The 13925-nt window shown below is 44.6% G+C and overlaps 1 protein-coding gene across 4 annotated transcripts in view; it reads right to left on the bottom strand.

Annotated features, from left to right (window-relative positions):
• The window catches only part of rassf7a (Ras association domain family member 7a), a 33986-nt gene that overhangs the window by 1495 nt on the left and 18566 nt on the right, over positions 1-13925 (bottom strand). For 3 of the 4 annotated variants that reach the window (XM_023415526.2, XM_023415527.2, XM_023415525.2), the window contains 4 exons: positions 4722-4923; positions 3023-3951; positions 708-882; positions 491-598 (listed from right to left, as the gene is read on the bottom strand). In XM_023415526.2, coding sequence (XP_023271294.1) covers positions 491-598; positions 708-882; positions 3023-3951; positions 4722-4824 — 1315 coding nt within the window. In that variant the 5' untranslated portion in view covers positions 4825-4923. Of the gene's footprint in view, positions 1-490; positions 599-707; positions 883-3022; positions 3952-4721; positions 4924-13273; positions 13476-13925 lie in introns of those variants that run through there. The other variant, XM_087176425.1, reaches the window with a different exon arrangement.

The raw sequence follows: 13925 nt of genomic DNA, 5'->3' as shown, positions 1-13925 counted from the left end.
ACAGAGGGTGGGGGGGTGGGGGGGTGGGGGTTTAGGAGCAAGTTCCCAGATGCTTTAAAGTATCACAAAAGCAGTTACTGTTAGTCCAGAAGCAAACAGTGAGAGGAGGAGGGCAGGGAGTAGAGGCGTTGAGAGAGGGTTAAAGAATGCAGCAATATATGAGAATATGGAAAGAGGAATGTGGAAGATTGAATCAAGTGTAAAGGGTTAGGAACACGAATCAGCAGAAGACTGAGAGTTAGGAGCAGAAGAGGAGTCTTTCAGCCTTTAAAGGTAGAGCACAAGGAAGCAGCTGAGAAGTAGCAGGGACCTCCACCTTACAGTTGCTTCCACTACCCAACACCAAAAACTGCAGGTTTAGCTTTAAACCCAATCAAGCTGGGGTAGAGAGTATAGGGAGCAAAGGGCTCTGGGACCAGGGGACGGGCAGGGCAGGAGAGGAGCAGAGCAGGATGGACTTGGGAAGCAGCAGGGTCTCACACATACACACCCTCAGGGTTGAGACTGGACACTAGAGGGTTTTGAAGGTTTCGTGGATGTCCCAGGAACTGTTTGGCAGTGGGGCGAGGCGGGGATTCCACTAGAGTTACACTGTGGCCTGACAAAGAGATAGAAATGTGTTTAGTGGGCAAGCCATCACTCTTTAAGCCACCACTCATGCAATGCTGTGTCAAAGATTGAACATCTGTTTTAGTTTGTTTCCGTACTTCCATTCGTGTATCCGTCTTGCAGAAGATGTGCAAGTTCTAACTGCTCTAGCTGCTCCTGAAGCTCTGTGCGTGAATGGGTGTGCGCAGGCAGGACACCTGTCTGTTGAATGAACTGCTGCAGGTTACACTGCCTCAGCTCCTTATTCAGCTCCTCCAGCTCCTCCTGTTTGGCCTGAGATGGAAAAGAACACAGATGAGGTGGGGAAAACAAATGACAACTGAGAGCTCAGATCAGTCTACCACTGACTCACTGAACACTAACACCTTGTTTGCCTGTAAACAGAAATGGGCACAGCATATGAAAATGGGATAAAATTCTGCCATGCAAGATTTGAATGAAAATGTATTAATGTATTTATAAAGCAGAACTACTTTATCTTGCCTTGAGGTCACATTACTATTAATATAATCACAAAGTGTCCTTTCACCACAAGGGGGCAGCAGAGTCTACAAGTCTATACACAAAGTGTTTAAGGTCACCATCACACCATTAGGCTACAATGAATCATCGAAGTTGCACAACTACCATCATCGTTTTCTGATTCCATCAAATTCCGGCAGCCTGAGGCAAACTCATAGATGATACATAACAATGCTGATTTCCCTGCTGTGTTTTTAAGTTGTCTTGACTGACCACATGCCACGGGGAAAGATATTCATGAGCTCCAATTATTGGAAATGTGGAGTTCAGAGATCATCCATCTAGACAGTGGCATCACCTTTGCACCCACAGATTAAACTCTGATGTACACAAACAGGCCGGTCAATTAGTCTTAATCAACTATCCATTTGTGTTTAAATCAATGTGTCTGCACACAGCTCAGGAAGCAGCAGCAACATGCTATGGCTCCCATCCCCAGAGCCTGTGCGTCTATGCGTGTGTGTGCATGTGTGTGTACGTGTAATTGATGGTGGACTGAGGCAGTCTGCTGAGGCAGTTCACACCTGCAGGTCTGCCTGCATTAGCTTAATGACAGGAATGCTGTGCTCATCACCACCTACACTTAAACACTCGGCTGGCAGCCTCGACCGATCAGCTCACCGATGACTGACACTGCAAAACATCAACCCCTTTCCAGTGCTATGCATTGACATTTATTATACCATTTCATTTAAACAGCGTTAACATGTTATTTACAGGAATTAAAAACATCTTATTTCCCTCAGACAATTACTGCGTGGGTGCCTCCGTGGTTACATTTCAGATTATAAACACTTACATGTGAGGACACGGTGGTAAATATACTGGTATGTATAAAAAACAAAAGCCTAATACCTCTGTTCTGTCGAGGGTTGCTTTCTATATAACTGGCAAACTGATCGTGACAAACAGTCCCTCTCTGTCCCATCAAGCAAGCACTACATCTGAGTCATACACATCCCCGTGACGATGACTGTCTAAAGAGCAAATGAGCTTATCATTATGTTTTCATCTGTTTTGAAGCCACTTTGCTATTACCTGGAGTCCAGTGGACTGAAAATGGAACACATTTGATTTTTCTTTCAGTCCAGACAGCCTTAGTTTATGAAGACAGTGAAACACTGGACTGCAAAAAGTTTCACATTGCGCTCTATTACAAAACATTCAAAACACCATCTACCAGACCAAAATTAAAGAAGCATAAAATTTTCTTCGGAACTAGTCTGCGTCAGCTCCATGCAGTGAATACCCGAGTCTCAGGCTTCATTTGGAATATGAGGAAACTCATAAAAGTTTCACTTCAAACTGGGTTAGGCTTTTATTGATAGAGCTGCATCTATGACAACCACCAAAAGTAAACAAACAACGACGCCACAAACTATGATTGGTTGAGTCTGAGTAGATCCAATAAAAGGAGCTTTTGTTCTACCAATCAATCCTCTTTAATCTTTGTTTCCGTACAAGGTACAAGAATAAGAAGATATCAGTCCATGTAATATAAACACCATTAGTAACCACGTGTTAAGAGCATGCATGCAAAATGACACCTGCCAAACCAGTTCATCTAGACTGTAAATAGTTCGTCAGACAATAAAACATTTTCATGCAAGGTAGGATATAAACATACAGCATTCATGTCATCAGAATTTCTTTAATATTTGTTTTCATATCAAAATGACACGATAGAACTGGTGCCTTTTTACTCCATATTCCTTTTCCTTTTTGTGAGTGTCTCTGCACTGTTGTGTGTCTGCTGCAGTGTGGAGGTAGGAGAGGGATACAGGTTTACAGTATGGCTACAAGAGGGTCTGTGCTACAGCCCTCAAATGGCAACACATCGGCTGAAGCGGATTTACAGCCCTCTCTCCAGAACCGTGACCTCTCTCCTTACCTGCAGCAGAGACTCTGCCTTTCCCAGAGCCTTGTCAGTCTCAGATAGCTGCTCCTCCAGCTCTGTCCCCTGCCTCTCCTGGCTCTGGAGCTCTGCCTTCACAACATCGAGGGACTCCTCAGGCCCGTTGGTTCTCCCTTCCGCCTGGCTTTCCCGCTGGATCTCTTGCTCCAGCTGAGCAGAACGGACGGAGAACTCATGGAGCCGTCGCCCACAGTCGTCCAACTTGGCATGAAGCTCCCCCAGCTTCCTCCTCATCCCTCGCTCGTTCTCCCCCTCTGCTTGAAGCTCCTCCTCCCAGTACTGCTCGTGGGCAAGCTCAGCCTGGTTCCTGCGCATTACTTGCTCCAGAGTGTCCATCTCTTCCTGCAAACGAGTGTCAGAGACTGGTGAGGGACAGGGAGATGGGTAGGGACGATCCCAGGTATGTGAGTCCCTCTCTAGGGCTTCCAGCTGGCCCTCGATGGCCCTTAGTCTCTCCTGCTGCTGAAGAACTTTCCTAAAGACCTCGTCTTTGGATGGGCCTATAGGTGGTGAGGGAGAGGGAGATGGCACATGAGGGGATACGGGGCTGGGAGAAGGGGAGGGAGAGGCTCTCTGTTCTGGAGAGTCCCGAGGAGACCTCTTAAACTGTTTGGCTTTGGTTCTAGGAGAGGTGGATGGCCCCAGGTTGAAGGTGAGTGCTTTCTTAGGCTGGCTGCGTTTCGATGACTCTGGCTCAGGATGCTTGGGCAGTGGAGGGGGAGTTGGCCTGTCTTGTTTTGCGCCGGGTCCGTCACTACTGCTAGGACCAGTGCGTCGGAGAAAGAACTGAACCTCACTGCCATGTTGGCCTAACTTAGCCAGAGACTCCAGAGGCCTCTCTGTGGCCAACAGCTGCCTCTCGGTGTCCCTAAGACGCTGGATCAGAACGTAACGGCCTGTCTGACCTGGGGACGGAGACACAGAGAGTGTAAGTGAACATATGTACCACAAAATAACACAAATTATGCAGTTGTAGAAGCTGCATGACACTGTTTTTTCTGAAAAACTGTATTATAATATGATCTGTTGGTCAAATTTTTTCTTCTTCTGTGTAATTAGAGCAGTGAGTTTGACTCCTCCCACTGGATCTACCCAAGTAATGCTATGTGAACACATGACATCAGACACATTATGATGATGCTGATACCTATAAATCTCTGCCTTTGAGGATTGGAATAAAAGGCTGCTGCGTAGGACTTGCACAACATGTAAAAATGTTCAAATAAATTGAAGTTTCCACAAGGACCTTGAAATTAGGACAAACCCTCCCTAATGACTTGGCAGGCAGCTCACTCATAGAAGGAGGAGAGCGCTAAATCTGGAGTTATGTTGTTCAATGCTGCTGCATCGTATGATTTGAATAAAGCTGGCGGATACAGGGATGGAGAGCCGGCTCAAATCCAAGCTGACCCCCTGGCAATCCAGCAGAGTTTTCAATTTGGGTCAGCGGAAAAGGAAAAGGTGAGTGCAGAACAGGACCGCTGCGATCGCGACATGTGTAAGTAATCTGGTTTTGTCTGCATTAAATTCTCATTGCAGGGCAGGGCTGTTATCTAATCACTTATGGCCTTTAGATAAACTGTCAAGGAAACAAGTGAAGTGCCAAGTAACAACAGCTTGGATGCTGGTATCCCAAAAATGATGACACAATAATTTCAGAGCTTGAAATGCTCACCAATGGCCTGTGCCAGAGCAATGACCACATCCTGACAGGACGTCTCCTCAGATAAGCCACACACCACCCGCACCACTCCGTCCACCCACACTTTGAGCTCCATCAGGGACCAGGCAAGGCAGGGTGTAGGGTAAGATGGGTCTTCGAAACAGGTCACTTCAGCTCTTGGCTTGATTCAGGTCAGTGCTGCATGGCACTAGCTCTGTAAGAGACAAAGAGCAGAGACAGAGAGCTCAGAGGTGTGATGATTGCGATTGATGATTAATCCAGACATTTCACTTCCTGGTTGGAAGACAGGACTTTTGTAGATGAAGAAACAAAAGGCATGTTCTTTGGTGTTACTTTGATTTCACTGAGTTGTAAATCATGATGCAACATCTTACCCTTACATACGACACAACTTATTATGAATGTAAACACAACGCACCGCCAGCTGTCACGTACAGATACATAGCACCCTTATTTTGTTGAAATACCAGCTTCTAGTGATGTCAAACGTGCTGTGCTGAGTGAGAGCATCATTGAATTGTAAATTTCAACACTAGCAGCTGACGGGTAGAGCAGTGTAGCATTTTGTAAAGTTCCTAGTGGTTAGTTAAGAGCCGCGGCAGTATCTTGTGGACCTGGGAGCATAAATGCCAATCTGTAACCCAATTAAACGCTCTGCTGCCCTCCTTCAAAGCCGTTATGATAGCTTACTGCCGAGGGGAACGGACAGGGAAAGTGGAGCAACTCAAGTGTGTCTATGTTTGGGAGAGTGTGTTTGTGTGGGGAGAAATACATAGAAACATAGCAGGAGACAGAGAACAAGTGTATGTGTGTGTGTGTGTGTGTGTGTGTGTGTGTACACTTGTGTCCCTCAGTTTGATCCGCCTCAGCAGGACCAGAACTGGGTCTTATCCGCCTTCAGAGCAGATCAGCAGGTGTCCTAAGACACATCTGGGCAGAAGGTTTAACCTAAATGAATATCATTATGTTCACTCCTCACTCCGCCTGTCTGTACTTTTATAGCTAAGCTTCAAAACGAGGTAATAAAATACCGCAGTGCTCATAAAAAGTGAAATGCCTCGGGCGGTGGTAGGATTATCTGTAGAACTTGGCACCGCAAATGAAACTTTGTAGCCTAGGTGGGTAAAAGACAACTCTTCACCCACAGTCAGACAGATGGTGTTCTCTTTCTATCTGTCTGTCCGTCTCTCCAGTTCTCAATGGGAGGTGTTTAATACTGAGCTCCACCATTATCTTGCCCCTCATTCAGTGCCTGGCTCTGCTCCACTGGCTGCCTATAGGGAGCTGCTTTGGAGGAATGCACTGACTTCATCTGCCAGCCGGAAGAATTCCTGCTTTTCTTAACAAAGCCCTCACCCCGCCCCTCCCCTGCTGCTGACCTGGCTGCCCCGCACCACCATTACTTCACCACTGTTTGGATGCCAAACACAAACGCTGCTGGGGAGCAACAGCCTATCTGATGTGGCAACAGCATCAACATGACACCACATACAGAGGGAAATGACGGCACAGCTCGGGACATTCAACCTGCAGAACGAGATCACAGGAAACAAGCGGGAGATGGGGACGGATGATCACATGTGGAAGAAATTCCTTTGAGCGATCTGAGCGGGGCGATTTCATCTGGAGCAAAACTTGATGTGAAAAAGGAGCGCTTATCAAAATCAAACACCAGAAATTTGAACACAGCAGAAATGTCAACATTTTGCTTTCAGAGGGCACAAAATGTTCTGTGATGTTATACATAATTAAGCCTAACTGGTTGAGTCAGAGAGTAAGTAGAGATCCATGTACTTCAGCTGTGATGCTTAAAAAAAAGAAGAGGTAAACAGGAAGAAACATTTAAAAAAATATTTGAGCACAGAAATGCTACTTTATAGGCCTGAACCAGACTTTCCTCTTCTACCTCCTCTTCATACCTTGGAGTAAGAGGTTGAACTCTTGACATTTGTGTCAAATACAGGCCTGCATGTATAGCGAAATTATGTCCTATCTAACTGTAGTTGATGCAAACAGAGTTGCAGACAATTCCTCACCAGAAGTTTTTTTTTCTTATTTTTTTATTAATATCTGTCCAAGTTTTGTATGTACTGTAACAACCACATTAAAGGAGAACACAAACACAAAAACATCTCCCAGCAAAGAATGTCACTCTCCCATGATGCTAATTCTTGTCCCTCCTGGCTGATGAAATGTGATAATCTGCACCAACAGGAAACAAACAGGCCTGTGAGTCTCAGGTTGCTGTCTATTCTCTCTGTCGCAGGCGCTACAGCAGCGAGAACCAGACATCCGCCTGACCCATCTCCTTTTCTCAACGCAGCTCAGGAGTCCTGTGTCACTTCTCACTGATATACAGACACAGGAGAGGCACCTGCACATTGTTTGTAAAAGGTAGTCTCAAAATCATGAAGCATATCATTTACGTGGACATGTGAAGAAATAGATGACGTTCAAAACATTGCAGAACAGTCTGCCAATCAATACATTTGATATCCAGAAAAAGAGGATGACTCTACTGCAGAGTATTTGTTTTCAGAGTCAACATGCAAATGCAGTGGACAAACAAGACCGCTTTGCACATGTTCAGAGTCACACAGGCACACACCCATTCTAACCCAAACCACTAAGATTGTCCAAAACCCATTTCACCCACATGTCAACACTCCACATCCCTGAACCACACCCCTTAAACCTCAGGTCAACACCTCCCCCCAAATGAAAAAAAAAAAAAAAAAAAAACGCATCCAAACTCCCACCTCTACTTTCATCCATGCCCCACCCACCCATAACAACACAGGCCACAGTTTCAGTTCAAACTCTGAGCTCTGGCTGTCACATGTTTTCTCAAAGAAAGCAAGCCAATCATTAAGAAAATGTACAATCACTTTGTAGGTAAACAGCAAACTGAAGCAATCAAAAATGCCCAAGCTACAACACAATCCATATCCCCACAAAAAAAAGCCACTTGAGTGGATTGTCTGCTGAATTGAATAAAGAAAAACAGACTAGTCATACTGTATGATGAAAGGGGGAGAAAGGGAGACAGGGAGGAAGACAGACAGTGCCAAAATGAGAAAGAGGGGAGAGAAAATGTGGGGGGAAAAAAACGCTGGCAGATGGACAGATAAAGAGGGAGAGAGAGCGTGGTAGAGAAAAGAACAGTGATTGGAGCCATGTGCCATTCCCTCTCTCTCCCCTCTCATCATCACTCACCCATCCAGCTAACCCGCTTTGCGTCTTTCATCACCCTGTCTGTCCCTCTGTCTGTCTCCCTTCAATAACAGCCTCCAAGCTCCTCTGTGAATTCGACTCAAGGCAGAAGTGGTTAGCATCACAGCCCTGCAGACACACGGTGCATGATTCGGCTCGTCTGTGTGCCACTCTGTGTGAGCAACAGTGTCAGGCTGTGAAATGAGGGACCTTTTTGGACAAAACTGGGCACAAAGAAGCTTGCTTATGCCCAAAACTACCGCTGTCTACGCACAAGGCTTGAAAATAAACATCTGTGATATGATCTGATTCGGCTGATTTTTCTACTGGAGGTCATCTTCATGATATGAATCCATGTCTTTATGGTTAAAAAATAAACAAATGACATCTTGTACAGACAAGAATCTTATTGGAGACGTGTAGAACACGTACCTTCCATTCATTTTTGTTTTTCTCACACATGAGAATCCAAAAATGCATGCAAAGCATGCACAGACAGAGCCCAAAAAACCCACACACGCACAAGTACAAATGTACGAGTATTCACGCAGCTGGACAGACACACCCTAATACCAGAACTTCCTTTGCAAAGGTGTGAACATATGATTTGTTAGTCATTAACAGCACTGGGGAAACATCCATAAAAGACGTATCAACTTATCAGGAAAATTCCAATCAAACTCTTTTATGTACTGTAGCTTCTCAACACCTGAGCCCTCAGGCTACATGAACAGTATGCTTACTGGGTGTGTAATGTGTGACTATGTGTGAGAGTGTGTGTGCATGGAAAATGCACAGTACTATGTACTGCTAGTGCAATGGTCAAAGGTTGCGTATTCATGTGTTCATGTACAAGCTTGTATGTGTAAGTGTGTTTGAAGGCAGACATACCACTTAGGCCTATCTTTAGGAGAGACTGCTCCAGCCCACAGCCATTACTGTGTTATCTCTGCAGCAACACAAGTCTAAGGAACAATGGCAGGAGTAAAGGGCAGAGTGTAAACATCACACACTGCCTCGGATCCAAACCACAGACGGATACACAAACACACACAAAAGACAAAAAGGGTAAAGAAACAGCAATCCGTATCAGTATCAGCAGAGAAAAGAAGCCCCTAGCCCAAGCTGGTTAAAGGGCACATAATTAGTCACAAATCACTGTTAGAGGACAATGAACAGTGGTAGGAGAAGCCGTGCCCTCTGTGCCACTCTGCTCCAGGTTGGAAGGGACACGCAAACACTCGAAGAGCCAGTAACACGCTGGCACCGAGCAGCCTGGTCTCATCTGTACTGCAGAGACACTATTGTTGTCCCGGTTCCACACTCAGCAGACAGTGTTGTCTCTTTTGTGGCCTCTGGCATCGCTGGCTCGCCTGCCACGCTGCGCCACGCCAGCTTTTACTGCCATTCCGCTGTGCCCACATGTTACCACTGATAAAACTAATAAAAAGGCAAAACAGATACTTTTTTTTTTTTGGCCTCTCTCGCCTCTTGGTTTTGCATTCTTTATTCCTCCTCCTCCTTCCTCTCGTCATCCAGCGTTTCAGTCGACCAAGTGAGTGGAGTTTATGTGCTCAAGGACCAATGAGACCAAAAACACACAGAAAAAAGTCCACAACAAGCCCATAGTTAAGAGCAGCACAATAATTATTCATAATGGTAGAAAATCATCATTAAAACTGTCTCTCCGTGGAAATGTTGTAATTAATCACATGGGTATTCTCAAGTCATTTCTTCATAACACAACAAGGAAAATTTCTAATGTCAACTTGCACACAAGAGTTGTCTCACACACACACACACACACACACACACACACACACACACACACACACACACACACACACACACCTCTTTTATGGAGTCAACTGTTGAGGTGTCTAAAATTTGAAAACACCTTAAATTTGGACAAGAGTATCCAGGCGGTGCTGGGAGAAACCGATTGGCTCAAAAAGTGATCATCATCCATATTAACAAAGAGCGAGATTTAGGAGTCACAGTCCAAAGGCTTTGAAAAAGCTTTTTAGAAATGTCACTTTGTTCTCTTTTCTTCCACCTGCACTTGTCTTCAATTCAATTTGCAATGCGATGGTTTGTTTGTTTTTTAAACAAATTCACCATATTTTTCAAAAGCTCAATATCATCTCATTTCAAAAGATAAGAAGTCTCTCTATAAGTAAAAGTTGCCTCATGGGGACCAAGTTAGTCACACCGACAGCACATTCACATGGTATTTGGGGAGATGATTTACATAACATTAAAATCACTGACAAGCCTAGCCTAGTAGCCTCATATTTTTATCTGTTCATGATTGTATCTCAGACAGACAGATCTTTCTGATCTCTGGCAAAGAAAGTGATGCTTTCGACATTCTCCAAGAGTTACTAGAGAAACTACATCCAAGATCTGAGGGCATCTATTAGTGATATTACGATGTAAACACATCTCTCATGAGATAATTTGCTTTTATAGTATCTCACAAGGCAGTGAAATGCAGTTAAAATAAAAGTCACAGCAGGATTATTTATTTTGTCTGAGAGGTGTTAGTAAAACATCAGACAGCGGTCTGCTCACTGTGTGGTACATGCTCAACTTCTGTGGCTCTGTTTTTGAAAAGGGAGCTGGGTTATGTGTGATCTAGTTTGTGCTGGTAAAACAACAGTTCATTTGCGTGTAGGCATTGGTGCATTCTCATGTGTAAAAGTGTGTATTTTACTACGACAGTGACTGTGATGCATCATCTACTTCACAGTGGAGGGCCAGGCTGCAGCAGGCTCTCCAGACACACTGCTTGTTAATTAGACTGAACGGTTGCCTGGTTTCCTGCTAACGGAGCTTCACTGAAGCTTCTACACACCTGATGAATAATGCATTTTTTCACAGCACATTAATTTGGCAAATATTTCTCGGAACAAAGTCCAAACGCTTGTGACCGACTAGCTCTTTGAAAATGCCCCCCCCCCCTCTGAATGTGTCTATACTCTATTGACATGCTAATGACTCAGCGCAAAGGAATCAGCAACAGCACTAATAAGCTTTTGTTGCCATACTTGCATACAGGGATCTGTCGCTGCAGCCTTCAGCCTTCTCCATTATAATGATTGGCTCGTCCAAGTGTGAAATCTCAATGAGGGTGGATCAGTGGTTCATTAACACAGGGGACATCATTGCCTCCAAATCAAGGGCAAATATGGGCAGCGTAGTATTTACAAAAGCAGACACTTTACTACGAGATCGCAAGCTGAAACCTCCGATCACCTGGACAAAATGTGCTTTTTCTACTATTTACTGCTAGATCTCATGCACAGTCACCAAACATACACGCTGTGAAATCCCTGTGCCTGTAACTGATGAATGATGAGGGTTTAAAAAAGTTAACCGGCGATTGCTCCAGTTGATCTGAAGCAGGCCTCGACATGGTCATTCTGAATCTGGCCATCACCTGTGGCTGTCACTACCATTACAGACACACTGTGTAAAACAGCACTTAGTGTGAAATCCCAGTCATCATGAATCACCAGCAGCACTCACACAGACAGATGGTAACCTGGCCCGAACCACAAGAGAGAATAAAAGAGGGAAGGTATGAGAAAGGGAGTATTTATGTAACCTCAATTCTTAAAATGCTTATAAAGTAACAGGGAATACAAAGAAATCCCTGGCACACTTTTGAATTTCAGTGAAAGGCTATAAGGTGGCCACAATAGTTTACAAAGCCCAAACACAACTACATTATTCATCTCACCAAGAGGAAGACTTACTCATACCTGGTTTGGCGCTAGTGCACTTGTTCGCTTCAACCCCGGAAACTGAGTGGAGGCGAGCACATTAGAGACGAGGAATTTGTTTGCGCTGACTCATGGATACACCCACAGAGCCGGCAGCTAATGCTGAGAATGATAATGCAGGATTGCACATAGCCTGTTGAAGGCCGGGCAAAGCTGGCCTCCACTGAGAGCTCGGCTCAGGATGAGTGGTTTGGCTGCCTGCAGGCGGTGCCCTGCGAGCACAGGAGTTTGTATTGTTGGGTGAGCCAGGGAAGAAGGCTCTCAGACTGCTGATGGGCACCCATGTGTAATCATATACTCCCGACCTGACTCAGCAATGCTAGCCAGGGAAGGAAGTCATCGCTCGGTTCCCAGCACACACACACATTCATATAAGTTGTGCAGTGAGCACATGGGCGCATACGCTCACCAAGCAATTTATTAAAAACACTTGTACACATGCTCTAATCAGCTAAATGTGTGTCACCAGTGCAATACATAAACTCATGTAGTTACAGGTCAGGAGCTTCAGTCAATGTTCACATCAAACATCAGAATGGGGGGAAAATGTGATCTCAGTGACTTTATATACAGACTAAAACATATTCAGTTATCACACAGCCAGAATAACATGTTACATGGCTGAAGCACAGACGGCAGACAGGCTGGCTCAAACTAAATGATGCTGCTTAATTTTTGACTAAAGTGACATGTAACTCTAAAAATGAACCCACTAATTTAAAAGGACGCAGTTTACACAGTACATGAGTGGAAAATAGTAACTTTCAATTAACCAATACACGCTATTTGTAGTTGTAGGACGTGTGGGCGCTGCGTTCTCGCTTTCTGCGTGCATGCATGCATTTGTCATTGAGGAGTCAGGAATGCCGCGGCCTCCAGCGTCACAGGTTTGAAGCTAAACTCATTAGTAATTTAGAAGTCGCTTCCATGTCTTCACATATCAATTATTCACTTCTATTTTTTTGTTTGCTTTTTTTTTTGTTGCAAACTTAGATTGCAGAAGCTAAAATATATCCAAGAAATGGTTCATTATAGTTAAAACCATGCAATCATAATAAATCAAATTGCACACAGAAAGGAAGACACTAGTCAATTCAAACTAACCAACTGAAGGTAATTTAATTCACACAGCTGCAACTCCTGACTGTAGAGGCATTGAAGGAGGGCTATTTTGTCAGTGACTGAGACTGGTGTTAGTCTTTCATCATACTTTAATTTCATGCAATCCATGATGCAATATACACTTGCCAGTCCTCATCTGAGCTGAAGGGAATATTGCCATTAGCATGCCCAAGGAAAAAAGAAAATCAATGTGTTGCTGCAAAGAAAAATGGCAAACAAGAGAGTTCAAAGCCTCACACCTACATCATCCACACGCAGCTCAGTCTGTCACTTCATGCGCTATAGTGATGTACAAGAGAAGTTCAGACTTTGGTGAGGCAGTTATCAATCCAGGAAAGAGCAGGTGCACATTCTTCTGCGGGGTTGTAAAGGTAACATCACAACAAAAATATAAGACTCACACAAAAAGAAAACACAGACCCGTCTGCTGAATGGATGTTTTCACAGATGAAAGTGAAGAATTACACCCGGTTTCCTCCCAAGACATCAATCTGAGGTCACGAACATTACACGGGCAGTTCACAAACTACTACAGCGGCTAATGCAGTCCATTCACCTCTGGATTAGATTAGATTCCACTTTGAAACTGAAAGCCGGAGTTCCTGACTGTGACATTCTTTGAACAACTGCCAGGAAGTTTAAAAGAAAACCACAGGCTGTCCAGATACACATGTTACTCCATTGCTAAGGTCAGTCTGCTATGCAAAACATCTCTTCTCACACCCTCCCAATATTTACCTTGGGAGTTCCAACATACCTGGTCCTTGGAGGGAGGGAGAGAGAGAGAGAGAGAGAGAGAGAGAGAGAGAGAGAGAGAGAGAGAGAGAGAGAGAGAGAGAGAGAGAGGGGGATACAGGTAAACACAGCCGTGGTGGAGCAAGAGAGATCGTGAATCTGCCTGTCAGTAAGTGAGTGTGCGTGTGCGTGTGTGTGTGCTTGTGTGCGTCGACCTTCAGGTAACCTATCGCACCGTGACCGTGGAAAATTCTGCTACAGACAGATAAGATATTATCTTTTCATTACCATAAAGAAGATTCATTCCACAAAAATGTTATTGTGTATCCTGTACTGG

The sequence above is a fragment of the Seriola lalandi genome, unplaced genomic scaffold, assembly GCF_002814215.2.
Source record: "Seriola lalandi dorsalis isolate HSWRI2012SDOR001 ecotype SW California unplaced genomic scaffold, Sedor1 jcf7180002054553, whole genome shotgun sequence".
Lineage (NCBI taxonomy): Eukaryota > Metazoa > Chordata > Actinopteri > Carangiformes > Carangidae > Seriola > Seriola lalandi.
The sequence above is the reverse complement of the archived record's forward strand: the minus strand, read 5'-3'. Positions and strand labels throughout refer to the sequence as shown.